We start from the raw sequence: 17723 nt of genomic DNA, 5'->3' as shown, positions 1-17723 counted from the left end.
TACTTCCTCTTTAAAGTACACAAAGCAGATCCTATTTCTCAGCTTCCAGGAGGCAGGGGCTGGACACTCCACAACACAGAGCTGAGTGTAACCTGACACCTGAGTGGAAGGAATGTAGACACCTCTCTACACAGCCTCAGTGGGAAACATACATATTTCAGGTTGTCAATCACTGCCTGTTCTTGGGGAGGATGTTGGGCACGTACCATAGAGAGGACAGGATTCACATTAGGTGCTATGGCATGAGGCAAGTACACTTTATGAGGATATGCTTTTATTGTACACCAAATGTTAATCTAAGCATCTTCAAAAGCTATTGATCAACTATATATCCACAGTTGCCCTCAAACAGTGCAAGGATCTCACACAATGTATTTCAAATATACCGGACCAAAGCCCAATAAGTCTTATTAATACCATTTACAGGCACATATATATTAGAATGCAAGAATGCTCAGTGGATGAAGGTTCTGTGTCTGTGTAAAGAAATGTCCCAATGCTTTCATGGTAAATCGCTTCAAACAGAAAAGGAACATTTAAATATGATAAATGCAAATTTTTTTCAATGGATTCTCAAGGGCAGGAATAGTCTATTTTGTGGGCTTGGCCTGTTTAATATTGAGGTGGAGTTTCCCTTTAACCACTTCAGCTCCGGAAGGTTTTACCCCCTTCCTGACCAGTCCATTTTTTGCGATACGGCACTGTGTTACTTTAACTGACAATGTCCCAAATAAAATGTATGTCCTTTTTTCCCACGAATAGAGCTTTCTTTTGGTGATATTTGATCATCTCTATGGTTTTTATTCCTTGCACTACAAAAAAAGACCAACAATTGTGAAAAAAAAAACATTTTTTTTTTACTTTCTGCTATAAAACATTTCCAATAAAAATATGTAAAAAAATCAAATTTCTTCATAAATTTATGCCAATGCGTATTCTGGTACATAGTTTTCATTAAAAAAATTCCCAATAAGTGTATATTGATTGCTTATCGTCTACAAACTATGGGATAAATTTAGGGACTTTTTTTTTCTTTTTATATATTTTTTTTTTTTTAGTGGGAATACGACATTGCGGCAGAAAAATCTGACACTGACACTTTGGGGACCAGTGATACCAATACAGTGATCAGTGCTAAAAAATATACACCGTCACTGTATAAATGACACTGGCAGGGGTTAGCATCAGGGGCAATACAAGGGGGTATGGGCAATCAAGGGGGCAATCAATAAATAAATAAATGTGTTCCCTACGTGTGCTTTCTAACTGTAGGAGGAAGAGTGCTTTGACTAAAGGAAAACCGAGATCCATGTTTCTGCTTAGCAGAAACATGAAATCTTAATTTTCCTTGTTTGCATTGGCAGCCCGCCGTTCTGCCTCTCTACAAACGATCGCGGGGTTCGTAGGCCACCGGACTTGTTGATTGGCTCCCACTTTGTCCAATCACAGGGGAAGTGGTGCTTTGGCGGTGTACTCGTGTCTGAGAGCCGAAGACGAGAATCACGTACAGGTTTGTGATTTTGCCTTAAAGGGCTGCCCTGCCACAGTAAATGTACTTGGGGCAGTCCTTAACCACTTGCCGACCAGCTCACGCCAATATACATTGGCAGAAGGGCACGTACAGACATATTAACGTACCTGTACGCCGCGACCTCCATGAGTGTGATTGTGGGTCCTGTGGACTCGATGTCCGTGGGGATACCCGCGATTGACTCACGGAGAGGAAGAACGGGGAAATGCTGATGTGAACAAGCATTTCCCTGTTCTGCCTAGTGACACTGACACTCATCACAGCTCCCTGTAATCGGGAGCAGTGATCAGTGTCGTGTCACACATAGCCCCCCCCCCCAGTTAAAATCACTCCCTAGGACACACTTAACCCCAACAGCGTCACCTAGTAGTAAACCCCTTCACTGCCAGTCACATTTACACAGTAATCACTGCATTTTTAATTGCACTGATCGCTGTATAAATGTGAAGTGTCCGATCTGTCTGCAATAATGTCGCAGTCACGATAATGATCGCAGCCATTACTAGTAAAAAAATTTTTTCATAAAAATGCCATAAAACTATCCCCTGTTTTGTAGACGCTATGACTTTTGTGCAAAACAACCAATAAACGCTTATTGCGATTTCTTTTACCAAAAATATGTAGAAAAATATGTTTTGGCCTAAACTGAGGGGAAAAAAGTTTTTTTTATATATTTTTTGGGGATATTTATTATATTATTATTATTATTATTATATTATTATATAAGAGTTTTTTTTTCTTTTCAAAATTATCACTATTTTTCTGTTTATAGCTCAAAAAATAAAAACTGCAGAGGTGATCAAATATCACCAAAAGAAAGCTCTATTTGTGGGGAAAAAAGGACGTCAATTTTGTTTGGAAGTCACGTTGCACGACCGCGCAAATTTCAGTTAAAACTACGCAGTGCTGAATCGCAAAAAGTGCTCTGGTCTTTGGCTAACCAAATGGTCCGGGGCTTAAGTGGTTAAGTAGTTACCCTTGATGCCAATCTCCCCTTTCTATTCTAAGCAAGTAGTATTGATGGCGGGAGTGAATCGGGTCCTTGGTGGGGCAGTACTGACTGGTCGCGACCCCTGTTTTCCTATGAGCTGGATGTTCCGCTGATGGAGAGGGTAGAGATGGTTATACCACATATAAGGTGACATAATTTCTGCCCACTTCCGGTGGGAAATCAATGGAAGTGCAGGCTTGTGTGGCACCTCCCCTCCACTAATGGAATGTGTGTCAATGTTGAGGGCCACGCATGCCCACCCTTGTCCCAATATGCAAGATGTCCGCTTCAGCGGACACGGGGTGAAGCCAGACTGGGGTTGCCTTTATGGGGGATATACATTTATAGAGGAAGCTGATTGTTTTGCTTTGTGGTGTCCCTTGGAGCATGGAGGTTTATGCTGTGCGTATATGAGGTAAAGGTAATTCATCTGTTGCAGCATTTTTCTATCTTTATTTGGATTTTTGGTGATATTATGACTTGGAGGCTTTTGAGAAACCTGGCTAGATCCTGCAGTCACCATTATCTCTAGTAGTACGGTCTTGTGGGTCATGTGTTTGAAAGTTGCTAATCATTAAATCAGAATGCAGGGTTCAGGAGTGCGTTATACGCGCAGAATGCGGGGATCAGTAGTGCGTTATACGCTCAGAATGCAGGCATCAGGAGTGCGTTATACGCTCAGAATGCAGGCATCAGGAGTGCGTTATACGCTCAGAATGCAGGCATCAGGAGTGCGTTATACGCTCAGAATGCAGGCATCAGGAGTGCGTTATACGCTCAGAATGCCGGCATCAGGAGTGCGTTATACGCTCAGAATGCCGGCATCAGGAGTGCGTTATACGCTCAGAATGCCAGCATCAGGAGTGCGTTATACGCTCAGAATGCCGGCATCAGGAGTGCGTTATACGCTCAGAATGCCGGCATCAGGAGTGCGTTATACGCTCAGAATGCCGGCATCAGGAGTGCGTTATACGCTCAGAATGCAGGCATCAGGAGTGCATTATACACTCAGAATGCAGGGATCAGTAGTGCGTTATACGCTCAATGCAGGGATCAGGAGTGCGTTATACGCGCAGAATGCGGGGATCAGTAGTGCGTTATACGCGCAGAATGCGGGGATCAGTAGTGCGTTATACGCTCAGAATGCAGGCATCAGGAGTGCGTTATACGCTCAGAATGCAGGCATCAGGAGTGCGTTATACGCTCAGAATGCAGGCATCAGGAGTGCGTTATACGCTCAGAATGCAGGCATCAGGAGTGCGTTATACGCTCAGAATGCAGGCATCAGGAGTGCGTTATACGCTCAGAATGCCGGCATCAGGAGTGCGTTATACGCTCAGAATGCCGGCATCAGGAGTGCGTTATACGCTCAGAATGCCGGCATCAGGAGTGCGTTATACGCTCAGAATGCCGGCATCAGGAGTGCGTTATACGCTCAGAATGCCGGCATCAGGAGTGCGTTATACGCTCAGAATGCCGGCATCAGGAGTGCGTTATACGCTCAGAATGCCGGCATCAGGAGTGCGTTATACGCTCAGAATGCCGGCATCAGGAGTGCGTTATACGCTCAGAATGCCGGCATCAGGAGTGCGTTATACGCTCAGAATGCAGGCATCAGGAGTGCGTTATACGCTCAGAATGCAGGCATCAGGAGTGCATTATACACTCAGAATGCAGGGATCAGTAGTGCGTTATACGCTCAATGCAGGGATCAGGAGTGCGTTATACGCTCAGAATGCAGGGATCAGGAGTGCGTTATACGCTCAGAATGCAGGGATCAGGAGTGCGTTATACACTCAGAATGCAGGGATCAGGAGTGCGTTATAAACTCAGAATGCAGGGATCAGGAGTGCTTTATACGCTCAGAATGCCGGCATCAGGAGTGCGTTATACGCTCAGAATGCCGGCATCAGGAGTGCGTTATACGCTCAGAATGCAGGCATCAGGAGTGCGTTATACGCTCAGAATGCAGGGATCAGGAGTGCGTTATACACTCAGAATGCAGGGATCAGGAGTGCGTTATAAACTCAGAATGCAGGGATCAGGAGTGCTTTATACGCTCAGAATGCAGTGATCATTAGTTCGTTGCATTCAGAATGCAGGGTTAGTAAGTGTATTACACATGGAATGCCGGGTTAAGCAGTGCAATATGCTCAGAATGCAGGGTTAAGGAGTGCACTGCATTTAGGATGCAGGGTTAATGAATGCGTTATAAGCTCAGAATGCAGGCATCAGGAGTGCGTTGCGCTCAGAATGCAGGCATCAGGTGTGCGTTGCGATGAGAATACAGGCATCAGGAGTGCGTTGCGATGAGAATACAGGCATCAGGAGTGCGTTGCGATGAGAATACAGGCATCAGGAGTGAGTTGTGCTTAGAATGCAGGCATCAGGAGTGTGTTGCGCTCAGAATGCAGGGTTCAGGGAGCGTGGGGGTAATGTTGGTAGAGGACACTGCTATGGGGGTGACCCTGCCCATAACAGTGTCCTCTGCCCATTTCACATCACCCCCTCCCACACACGCACACATAGTGGTGTTCTCTACCCCCCCCCCCCTCCCCTATAGCAGTCATCTCTGGCCCCCCTTTCCTCCTATAGCAGTACTGAGTTGTGTTTCCTTCCTGTCTCCGCTGTTCACTGATGACAGCCCTGGAGGAGGCTGGGGGCGGTGAGGTAGAGAGAGGGACCGGGACATAGCGTGGTGGAGGTGGGTAGGAAAGGTGAGGACCAGCACTTAGAAGGTGGGGGTCAGCGGCACAGCAACCCGTTTGCGGTTCACCTGTCACCTGCAGGCAGTCGACAGGTAGACTGCGATCGACGGTTGCCAACCCCTGGTTTGATTCAAAGCATATTCATGTGTTAGAATGACCCAGTCAAAGTTCAGACCTAAATCCAATTGAGAATCTGTGGCAAGACTTGAAAATTGCTGTTCACAGATGCTCTCTATTCAGTCTGACAGAGCTTGAACTATTTTGCAAAGAGGAATGGGCAAAAATGTCACTCTAGATGTGCAATGCTGGTAGAGACACACCCAAAAATACTTGCAGCTGTAATTTCAGCGAAAGGTGGTTCTACAAAGTATTGACTCAGGGGGGCTGAATACAAATGCATGCCACACTTTTCAGATATTTATTGGTAAAAAAAAAAATTGAAAACTATCATTTTCCCTCCACTTCACAATTATGTGCCACTTTGTGTTTTTGATTATAACCTGACAAAATGTGGAAAATGTCAAGGGGTAGAAATACCCTTTTTAAAGCACTGTATATGTTTAGCATACTAATGTGTATGTATTCTCTAGCATTCTAAGGTCTCCTGAAGAAGCGATTTACTGCGAAAAGTGTTGGGCCTTTCACAGACACAGTACCTTCATGAGGCTCAGTATACATTTCCCACATTCTTTATATATATATATTTATATATATATATATATATATTTTATTTTTTATTTTTTAATGGTATTAATATGACTTCATAAAATAAATATTGGGTTCTGGTCTGATAGAGGTGAAATACATGGGGTGAGATCCAAGCCCTGTTTAGCTGTTTTAAATTCAAAGTTGTGATTCTATTCCTGAGTGTGTAGTGCCAAAAAAAAAGTCCCTTTCTTTCTTTTATTATGATTTCTACATTATAATTGGGGATGTGGTACAATTTATACCAAATTACATCATTGTGAAATTATTTCACGTCGCTTTTAATCAAATTTTTCTTTTTCTTTTTTCTTTTTTTTTTCGTTGCAGAGGGAAAAAGTCAGAAGGACTTGGTAAAAAGTTTTTCTGCAGATGACTCTGATAATGTGAGCCAGAAAAGTTTTGGGGGTACAACAGATATTTTGAACATGGTACGTAGACTAAAAATTACTGCTGTGGTTTTAATTTTGCAGTCAGGGTAAAGCTAAACTAAAGCACATATATAAGACTGTTCTCCTTATTTTTATTAATCATCATGGTGAAAACGGTTAACAGTGTAAGTATAGCTTTTTTTTTTTTTTTTTTTTTTTTTTTAATAACTATTATATCAACTGTCTATGTACAAGAGTCATTATTATATAAAAAGTGAAAATAATTATTCTTTAGGTAAGATTATGCGCATGTCTAGAGATGGTATCTTTGTCATTCATTCTTTGCTGCTGGTGCACAAGCCTCTCCACTCTCTGTATGCACCAAAGAAGAACAGCAAACTGTCATCCGTTTTTTACCAGGTACCGTGTACCAGGAAGGTATGGGGGACAGTGTTTTACCATGGCAAAGTGTATATGAATGGACTGAGAGGTTTGAAAACAGTCAGACAAGGCATACAGAAGGAGTGGGATGCCCATCCACATCCACAACTGATGACAACATTGAGCAAGTCTATGTCACGATTCAGACAAACCGTCAAGAAGCTATCAAAGTGGCAAATTATAAGCAAATTAATCATGGTTCGGCATATATTCATAAACTGGTTTAATTTCATAAAATCTGTGCAAGATGAGTCCCAAGACAACTCACCAAAGGGCACAAGTGCAGTTGTCTGGCCATCTGTCAACGCTTACTGAACTGCTATGGTAATAAAGATGACGTTTTTTTTTTTTTTGTTTTTTTTTTTTTACTTGACTACTGCAGTGCTCTAGTCGCTGGTGTACCTAAATCCACTTTAAATTGACTTCAATATGTTCAGAATTCTGCAGCCAGAATTCTGACTAGGTCTGGTACAAGTGATCATATTACCCCTATCCTGGAGTCCTTGCACTGTCTATCCACATTCGGTTTCGCATAGACTTTAAAGAGGAAGTAAACTCTCTATTTTCTTTAGAATATTATCACAAAACAAAATATTAACATGCCTTGCACATTGTAATCTTAGTAAAAGCCACTTTGCAATTACTTTTTTGAAGTTTTATAAATGATATCCTCTTCCGGGTATGGGCTGTGCCATCTTAGGTATGGATTCCTGTCTCTGCTGTGGACGTTATTTACGCCGTTCCTCTCAGTATAACAGCTACAGATGCTTTCTCGTATGAACTGAGATACGAGATACACTGGTTCACTCCCCCTGTATGACATCTCACAGTCATAGTGGAGAATGAGGAAGCTGAAGAATGCAGAGTATCGCAACCCTTCCTTGCTGTGCCGTTTTCAGGGGAAATGACAGACCTGGCATGCTGTTACAGAAATGGCACACATAGCATGCTGTGAATCAAACACTGAACTGAGCATACACCCGTGACATCATAAAAGATTGCAGTACAGATTGTCACAAGATTTATATAGTGATTTATTTTTTTTTTTTTTTTTTTTTTATTATTTTATGATCTTTATCATCTAAGCCTTGACTCTTTTACATATGTGAGTGTTTATTTCCTTAATATATCACTATATTACACCTCTGGTATTACAAGGCACCTCTTTGTGAGTAGTATTTAATCGGTTTTGCAAAAAAAAAAAAGTAACTGAATAATGATATTACGTTGTATATGGAGCCACTAAATAAAGGCCATGTATTTTTTTGCTGATCCATTGAGGAATGGCATTTATATTTTGCTTTAAGTTGAATTTGTAATAAGGGTAACATTTATAACATCGGGTGCTCGGGTATTAGGATTGCCCAAGACCAAAAACTGCTCGGTTGACTCTTGATATATTTTATATTATTCAATCAAAAGTTTATATTTGTCCCTTAGCAGTGCTTTATCGAACAGCATGCTAATTATTGTTTTATGTCTGTGTTGTAGACCCATGTCATAAGCACAACAACTGGTGTCAGTACTTTTTCTCCAGTTCAGAAAAGAAAGGTAAGAGACGTTCTCCCAGATATTATATGCCTTCTGGTTTTACAAATAAATATTGTAATAATAATGGTGTCTACCATTTTGTGTTTAGCATTTGCTAAAGTTAAAGTAACAATTTTGTTCCTCTCTCTTAGGAATCTCATTGAATCCTTAGCATCACTTGCAGATGTTGTGCCTAGAATTTGTTAGGTTTCTGCTTTTACTTTCCTTTTAGGCTTAAGTTTTTAAGCATTTACAACAAGAGCATGCCCATCATCACAACAAACGTGTGCAATCTGAGAATTACATTAGAAATTCTTGCATCGCACTCAAGTTGATACAGTTCCATGACAACTGTAAGCATATATTATGACATTGTTAAAAATTCCTGGACTTCTTAAATTTTTCAATTTCTTCAAAGTTTAAGGAAAAAAACATACATTTTAAATGCCCATCAATGCAGCCTTATCGTTGTCCATCTGCAGCCTTGCCCATCATTGCAGAATGATCAATGTCCATTTGCAGCCTTGTCCAAAATTGCAGCATGATCGGTTTTTAAATTGCGCAGTCGAGATAGAGCCGGATGTCCTGTGTGCTCAACTCCTCTCGGCTTGTCTCACAGTCCCACCCCATGGCCCGTCTCCTATGATTGACACAACACCAGTCCAATGGTGGGACGTAAATGCTAGGAGGAGGGACTGGGCGTGACTCCGAGCCGAGCCTAGCCAAGTACACAGTACACTCAGCTCTGTCTATTTCAGCGGTGCTCGGTCCCTCTTTCCCCTCCAAGGCAGCAGTTTGGCGTATAACACGCACCCACGATTTTCCCCTTATTTTAAGGGGAAAAAAGTGTGTGTTCTACCCTGATTAAATATGGTATTTTGTTTCACTCTTTGTATATGTGAATGTTTTTGTCAATTTTTTGCTTGTTTTTTTTTTCTTTTTCTTTGCCTCACTCTTTACTTGTGTGTTGCTTTCTGTTGCATTTTTTGTTTCATCACTTTTTACTCTTTCCATTCTTTCTTCATTCTTTTGCCTTTCTGGTGGAGTAGAAGAACATTAAAAATGTGGAACTGAAAGCTGATGGTAAGGTCAAGCCAAAGGAGAGTAGCAGATCTCTCTCATCACTGCCTCTTCAGAACAAGTCAATTAGATCCAACAGCAAGGAATCTGAAATTACTGGTGCAGAGGCACATACACACACTATGAAAAGGGGTATCCAGGAAAAATTTAGAAAAGCCTCAGAAGCTGGCAAATCAAAGTATTTTGCCAGTCAAGAGCAATTCAGTTCATTGGAAAAAGAGAGTACAGAGAATGAAACTAGTGTAAGCCATTCTAAGACCCAAAGTAGAACCAATAAGCAACAATCAAAGACTAGTATGGCAGATAGAACAAAGAGTAAGGCTGGTGCCACATCATTTGTACGTAGTGAGTCGGATAGCATAGCAAAATCCAAAAACGATAAGCATGATAAAACCCCCAGAATCATCCGTGTCCAAAGCCATGATAGTATTAGTGGACAGCAAATGATCAGTGCTAGAAATGGGTACAAATTCACTAGTAAAGCTGGAAATACATCATCCTCTTCTTCCAGCTCAGACAATTTGACAGATCAGACATTTAGACAGGGTGTTTCTTTAATACAGGATATGTCAAGCCAACTTAGTGAGAATGAAGCACAACTGAATGGTAAAAAATCTAAGGGTGACAGAGTAGAGTGTTTTAAGAAAGACAAGCATAGTGGTGGTAGTACTGAGAATTCAAATGAACATGGAATACCTACATATAATAGCAAGAAAAAAGAAGATAAAATACTTATTGTTAAAGAAAAAGAAAGTCGGGAAGATTCAGTCTTAAAAAATGGCAAGATGGCAGAATCGAGCAAGAAGGAAGAAGACAGTGAAAATAAAGAAAGCTGTCTGACTGAAGATGATGATGTGGAAGGAGAAGAGGAACAGGAAGATGGGGAAAAAACAATGGACAAAGCGAAAAAAGAAGTAGAAGTCATGGATGAAGCAGAACAGGAAGAAGTAGAGGCGGAGGAAGATGAAAAACCAGAAGTGGAAAAAGATGAAGACACAGAGGAGGGGGAAGAGGATAAAGAAGCAGAGGAGGGAGAAAATGCAGAAGTGGAAAAGGAGGAAGAAAAAGATGATGAAGCAGAAGAAGGTGAAGATGAGGGTGAAAAAGCAGAAGAGGAGGAGGAAGCAGAAGAAAATGAGGAGGAGGATGCGGAAGAAGGAGAAAATGAGGAGGATGCAGAAGGAGAAAATAAGGAGGAGGAAAATGCAGAAGAAGCGGAAGAAGGAGAAAATGAAGAGGAGGAAGAAGGAGAAGAGGAGGAGGAGGAAGAAGGAGAAGAGGAGGAGGAAGAAGGGGAAAATGAGGAGGAGGAAGCTGAAGGAGAAAAAGAGGAGGAGGAGGAGGAAGAAGAGGAAGGAGAAAATGAGGAGGAAGGAGGAGAGGAAGGAGAAAATGAGGAGGAAGCGGAAGAAGGAGAAAATGAGGAGGAAGCGGAAGAAGGAGAAAATGAGGAGGAAGCGGAAGAAGGAGAAAATGAGGAGGAAGCGGAAGAAGGAGAAAATGATGAGTCAGAAGGTGAAGAGGGGGAAGAAGAAGGTGAAGAGGAGGAGCAAGGTGAAGAGGAGGAAGAGGAGGAAGATGAAGAGGAGGCAGAAGAAGATGAAGAGGAGGAGGCAGAAGAAGATGAGGAGGAGGAAGAAGAAGATGATGAAAAAGAGGAGGAAGAAGAAGAGGAGGAAGAAGAAGAGGAGGAAGAAGAAGAGGAAGAGGAGGAAGAAGAAGAGGAGGATGAAAAAGAGGAGGATGAAAAAGAGGAGGAAGAAGAAGAGGAGGAAGAAGAAGAGGAAGAGGAGGAAGAAGAAGAAGATGATGAAAAAGAGGAGGAAGAAGAAGAAGAGGAGGAAGAAGAAGAAGAAGAGGAGGAAGAAGATGTAAAGAAAGACAAAGACAAAAAAACAGAAAAGGGAAAAATGGAGATGGAAAAGAAGGCCAATGAGAAAAAGATTCAATCCAGTAAAACTACAAAACAAACTGATAAGCAAAAAAAGAATGTTAAAAATATTAAGAAACATGCGCTTGAGGAATATGAATCTACAAAATCTGAAAAGACCGCAAAATTGAAGAATCTGGACCCCTCAACCCAGTTTTGGGACGATATTTTACCACAATATTTGACACTAAAATAATGTTGACAGTTGTTTTAATATGTGTTAAGCTTAATTTTAAATTGCTTGAAATTTGGTAAATATAAACCTACTGACTATAGTTGTATGATAGGGTAGACATAGGTTTGAACTCCTGTACAGCATTGATTGTTGATACAGTGTGAATAGCATTATTGTATATTTATATATATATTTATATGATTTTGATATCTTCTTAATATATTGTAATGTTAAAATCCACAATTTCCTGACATGTTTGTTTCAGGCAGATACTGTAGGATGTAATCACTAGTATCTTTTTCTATTACTTGCTCAACCAAGCACAGAAATCTACATGTTTGGGTTTTACAGCCCCACCCTGCTTCATCAATATGTTTTCTTTAGGCCAACCAGTGATCGCACTCGTACTGTACTGGTTTTTAAACAGAATAATTAGAGAATGAATTGGGTAGAAATAGATTGTTTACCATAAATCAAAACCTTGAATGCAATCTGTGGTGGAGGCCAGCCAGGAAACCCAAATGGAGATGCTGAAGTGTTATTTACTCTAATGCCCTGTACACGCGGTCTGACATTCCAACGACAAAATCCGTCAGATTTTTTTCCAACTGATTTTGGCCCAAACTTCTCTTGCATACACACGGTCGCACAAAGTTGTCGGAAAATCCAATCGTTCAGAACGAGGTGACGTACAACACATACAACGGGACTAAAAAGAGGGCCAGTAGCCAATAGCTTTCGTCTAGTAATTTATTCTTAGCATGCATGGCACTTTGTCCGTCGGAATTGTCTACACACGATCGGAATTTGAACAATCGGATTTTGTTGTTTGAAAAATGTTAGATCCGGCTCTCAAACTTTCAAAAAAAAGTCGATGGAGCCCACACACGATCGGATTTTCCAACAACACGATCCAATCGCACATTTTCTGTCGGAAAGTCTGATCGTGTGTACAGGGCATAAGAAGCTGGAGGTTTACACTTTGGTTATATCTGCCCTAAACTGACTTGGTTTAGCTAGACAATCTGCTCTGTGTGAAATATGACACATAGGAGAAAGTCAGGGTAGGGGAACTTATTATACCTCAGTGCTAGAAGTCTGCTATAAACAAGTGACAGGCAGGACAGTAGTTCAGGAAGAGCACAAAAAACACCAGGTGACCTGTTTCTACCAATGTTCTTTTGTAGTATGCGTTCTCTTCTTTTTACTGGTAATCTTTCTGATTACATTTTTTTAATTGTGTATTCTGTTTTATTCCACCCCTTTTAAGGCCTCATGCACATGGACCTTTTTTTATTTTTTTTTATTTTTTTTTTAATATGCCTGTAAAAGTACCTCTATGTTAGGCTATATGGCCATGTACACATAGGTGTTTACATGCGTATTTGAAGAGTAGCATATATACAGGCAAAAAAAAAGTACATCAAAGGCGCAAAAAAAACACGTGTGCATATGCACAAAAATATATTCCAATGCCCAGAATAAATTAATATTATGGCCAGTAGAATGCATTTATGCTCAAATGCCATCCGCACATAAATACGCATACATATTGTAACATTAGAGTAATTCTTTCTTTAAGATTCAGGTAAAAAAAAATGCTGCTTATTTTCATAAGCTCTTGTGCATGTGGCCTTAAACAGACCTGTGTGTCAAAATATACATCAAAAACAAGTTTAATGCTGTTAGGAAATATCTTCCATTTAAAAAAATAAATAAATCTTTGAGCTCCTGCTTATATGCAATGTGTCAAGGAGGAGTGCTGTGATCTTTGAGACCTAGTAAATATCTGTAAGTACTTTATTTGCACATCACTTTAAGTGGAATTCCAGCTTATACCTAACTAGCCTTTAACCCCTTTATGACATGGTAACACATATAAGCGGCATCCCAGAAGTTAGTTTTAATCCTGGGTGCCACATATGTGTTCCTCTATGCTGGAAGCGTACTCTCAGAACTGAGCCCAAGCTCTCCGTGACAGCTCTTGGTCTCTAGTAACAATTGAGATCTAGCTCTCGATCACATGATCGCTGTGATAACCTGTGAATGGCTACCACAGTGTTCATTTTGTAGCATGTCCATGTAGAGGAGAAACAACAGACTTCTCTAGTGAGGAGGAAAACATACAGTGTATCACTCTTATGTGGTATCACCCCGATCGTCAGGAGTAGGGGAATTTATTTTGCAGGTATTTCTGGTTTTGGGCCATGGTAATGGCATAAAAATGTAAGGCTAAAATTACAAAAAAATAAATATATATTTTTTTATTTTGGCAAGTTTTCCTTTTTATAATAAAACGAAATCCGGGGCTATCCATTACTATTTACTACCAAATGAAAGTCCAATCTGTCCTGAAAAAAACCAAGTTATAATCAGCCTAGATACATTAAGTAGTTGCAATGATATGTACAGCTATAGTAAAATTGGGTCTGGGTATTAAGGTATGTGTTGACATGAAGGGGTTAAACTGCCCCTCCCCCCTTCTAACACCTATGCTAACTAACCTGTAAGAAAGATGGATATAGATATATCTATACTTACAAATTTCAGGCCACCCTGAAAGGGTGGGAGCGCTGACAGTGGATGGGTAATTGAAGCCTATAGGAGACCTCACTGCTCCAGACTTTACTATCTGTCAGAGCACTCTCTCCTCTCCCCTGCAGCTGCCACTGGTTGACACAGGGGAGATCGCATGACTGGAACAGAGCAGGCTAAAAATATAGATGTATAAATGTATCTTTCTGTTACATGTTAGTTAGCATAGGTGTTAGAAGGAGGGAGGGATAGTTTTAAAGCTAGTTCGGTGTAAGTTGGAATTCCACTTTAAACAATAGGTCTGCTTTAGTATGGTGTTAAAATCTTATTTTAACTGTGCATCAGTGCACCACTATTACCTCTCCCTGTTTTTTTGGGGGTTTTTTTACTGCTCTTTTTATCTGTTGGCAATCCTCTGAAACAATACAAGAAAACCTATTACTTGGGGATATTTGTACACTCATTGCCAGAGACTGTATTAGAAACACTTCTACTGTTCAAGTTAAAAGATAAGCTAATACTGACATTATTCTTCTTTTTGTTTACTCATTTTTTTTTTAATACTGAATTTTAATATAGTAAAATCTGAATAGTTTTTTTTCTTCAAATATGGGTTAATTAGAAGACCATGCCTCATGCAGAGTATAGACAGAGAGACCGGCCTCTTTTTGACCCTGACATCTATGTATCTGTATGCTCTGTACTTTTTCTGGGCCTCTAATTTACTGTACGGGGTTAAGTCGCCACAGATGGATCGAATGTCAGCTGGTTCAGGCAGGGTGATTGTACCCAATGCATCCATTGATCGACTTGGGTGCAATCAACATGTCTGTTTTTTACCATGCGATTATTGCCATCAGCTATAGCCGCTTGCAGTAACCACTGTGTTCTCCCAGCAGGGACAGCTTCTCGTGCAACCCCTTCCCCCAAATGTGTTGATGGGGAAATCTAGTGATTTATTTTTTTCAGGTCAGGTTAATTTTTGCTTTGAGTGGTTTGGAAGCAAGACAAGAGACCACACAGAACACACACTCCTTTAGACACTTTTGCACTTTAATAAGGTAGTAAACCTTTGGTTAGCACCCACTGATTCATAAGAAAGCTTACAAGGCAGAGGAAGGTGCAGGCAAATTCGACATTAAAATAAATTGAGATTTACTTATAATTTCACCTGTTTGTATTTAGAAATTGACTGATTGTTTTGATTTTTGTTTTTCACTAAAGGCAGTATTTGCTTGTTCATATTTTAGTTATTTAGTTTTGATTTATTCAGGTATTTGATGGGCTTACTTCAGGTTAGGTCATATTCTGTTGAAGGTTTGCACTTTAGCAGAATTGGGTACTATGTATTAAAAGCATTCAGTGAATCAGATTTAGTATGTCAAATTAAAGTGAAACAAAGGGGAAAATTGAACAGAATTACTTTGCAATGGGCCAAACCCCCCCCCCCCCCCCCCAAAATTTTTTTTAAATGCAGCAACGTACTACGTTTATCCATAATAATGGTGCCAGAAAACACTTTCTAAATTACTTCTCTGCAATATTGTAAAATGAAGCGTAGGCTTAATAAGCCATTGAACAGTTAAGTCTTATTCACAAAAATCCCTTAAACTGACCTTTCAAGGTGTATGCAGCCCACAAAAAAATGAGGCTGACATACCTGACCTAAACTATTAAACACATTTTTTCAGCTGGTGCTATATATATATATATTCTTGCCTTTTTTTCTTTTTCATCGTCTAACGCTTCAATTTATGTATTTTGCCTTGCTATTATTTCTTCTTTATATGTATGTTTCATTTTTGTTTGTGTTGTTCATTGTAAGAGTTAAATGAACTGTCCGAATGTATTTATGCTAATATATATATAATATATTAATATTCTGAAAGCAAGCATTTTGAGCTTTGAAGTGAATGTCAACCATTTAGAATGGCAAAGCTTTGAATAAAAACCTAAATGACTAGCTTATTTGTATAGTTGTTTTTTTTTTTTTTTTTTTTTTTTTTTTTTATAATCCAATATTGAAGTCAATGTAAATTATGACATTGTAAAAACAACCCATTCAGTATAAAATAGAAATGAAAGACCATATATTTGTGTGTAGATATAAAAAAACTATTATAAATACATGTAAAATTGGCTCCCACTGCTGTCAATCACAGCCACTGTGCCAATCAGGAAAGAGGGGCCAAACCGAGTCACAGCTCTGTGTGTGAATGGACACACAGAGCTGTAGCTCAGGAGCAAACCTGCTTGCGTGCCCACATTGCAAGCTGCTTGTTATGGGGCACTCAGCAGGAGGGAGGGGCCAGGAGAAGGGACTCGCGAAGAGCTGGATTAGAGCTGCTCTGTGCAAAACCATTGCACAGAGCAGGTAAATATAACATGTTCTTTATTTAAAAAAAAAAAGCCTTTAACTGATTCCAGACCAGCTCACGTCTATTTAGGGGGCAGAATGGCTCCTCTGTACAAAACCCCATACCTGTATGGTGTAAACACAAAGTAATCAGTGCATTTTCATAATACTTATCACTGTATAAATGTCAATGGTCCCCGAAATGTGTCAATAAGTGTCCGATCTGTCCCTCTCAATACTGCTAAAAATCGCAGATCACCACCATTACTAGTAAAAAAAAAATATATATTGCGATTTATTTATTTTTATCTATTTTTTATTTACCAAAAATATGTAGAATATATATTGGCCTACACTGATGAAAAAATTAGTTTTTTTTAAAACATTTTTGTGGGTATTTATTATAGCAAAAAGTTAAAAATATTGTTTTTTTTTTTTTTTTCAAAAACCACAGAGGTAATCAAAGAGCACCAAAAGAAAGCTCAATTTGTGGGGAAAAAAGTACGCAAATTTTGTTTGGGTACAGCGCTGCATGACCATGCAATAACCAGTTAAAGTGACGCAGTGCCAAATTGTAAAACGTGCTCTGGTCAGGAAAGGGGGAAAACCTTCTGGGACCGAAGTAGCCAATATCACTTTAAGCACAGTTTGATTATCTAGTATATGTCCATGCTTCTTCTAATGTGTATGAAAGGCCTAAGAGTATGTAGTATTATTATATGTATGTGGGCAAGAATGAGTGTTGCTCTACTGTTTAGATTGAAATGAAAAGAAACCTATCAGAGAGAAATGTGTAGACTGCAATTGTAAAACTCTCTTCAAAATATTTGTTTCCTGAAAATCCAAAAAACACTTTCTTTGTCGCTGACCCTGAACAAAAATGCTGGCCAGGAGCTTATGACTTCACTTTCAGAATGCTTGTTCCAGGTCCGTAAAGAAAGCATTGAGGCCATTTACCAGACGACTATCATTTCTATAAAGAGGTCTGTAACATCGTTCTTTCGTGATGATGCAGCATCCTTTACCCGTGGGTTTGCTACAGCTGAACAGCAAATATATGCCTGTGCACGAATCCTTAGTAAAGGGTTACATAGAGCATATTGTGCTTTTGTATAATTCTGTAATGTATTGCTATCTAGCTGCTTTCTTTTTTTAATGTTAAAAACAACAGCAAATATGCCCATCTGAATGTCAAAGGCTCCTTACAATATAGCATTGTTTTGTTGTGGACATCTGGTAGATCCATTTATGTTAAGAAAACCAGATGGTTTGAAGCAGCTCGGTAAGCTGAAAGGACAGTCGGCTTATGCCCTCAAATCTTACAACCCTTTGTATGAAATGTTTCAAAACTTAATAGAAAATAACATTTTAAC

The 17723-nt window shown here is 39.9% G+C and overlaps 2 protein-coding genes across 2 annotated transcripts in view; both read left to right on the top strand.

Annotated features, from left to right (window-relative positions):
- LOC143982280 (X-linked retinitis pigmentosa GTPase regulator-like) overlaps nucleotides 1-17723 on the top strand; it is a 184296-nt gene that overhangs the window by 130587 nt on the left and 35986 nt on the right. The window contains exons 12-13 of the mRNA XM_077480863.1: nucleotides 6263-6363; nucleotides 8236-8295. Coding sequence (XP_077336989.1) covers nucleotides 6263-6363; nucleotides 8236-8295 — 161 coding nt within the window. The remainder of the gene's footprint in view (nucleotides 1-6262; nucleotides 6364-8235; nucleotides 8296-17723) is intronic.
- LOC143982282 (uncharacterized) lies at nucleotides 9216-15876 on the top strand. Its single transcript, XM_077480864.1, has one exon. It carries the CDS (start codon nucleotides 9477-9479, stop codon nucleotides 11478-11480), a length of 2004 nt encoding a protein of 667 aa, XP_077336990.1. The 5' UTR covers nucleotides 9216-9476; the 3' UTR covers nucleotides 11481-15876.

Source organism: Lithobates pipiens, unplaced genomic scaffold (assembly GCF_037356315.1).
Source record: "Lithobates pipiens isolate NorthernLeopardFrog02 unplaced genomic scaffold, aLitPip1_a1.2 Scaffold_16, whole genome shotgun sequence".
Taxonomy (NCBI): domain Eukaryota; kingdom Metazoa; phylum Chordata; class Amphibia; order Anura; family Ranidae; genus Lithobates; species Lithobates pipiens.
Note: the sequence above shows the minus strand (reverse complement) of the source record. Positions and strands in the feature narration are given on the sequence as shown.

Bases quoted from the DNA above. Each gene is read 5' to 3' on its own strand.
- LOC143982282 (XM_077480864.1), top strand. From the start codon at position 9,477: ATGAAAAGGGGTATCCAGGAAAAATTTAGAAAAGCCTCAGAAGCTGGC.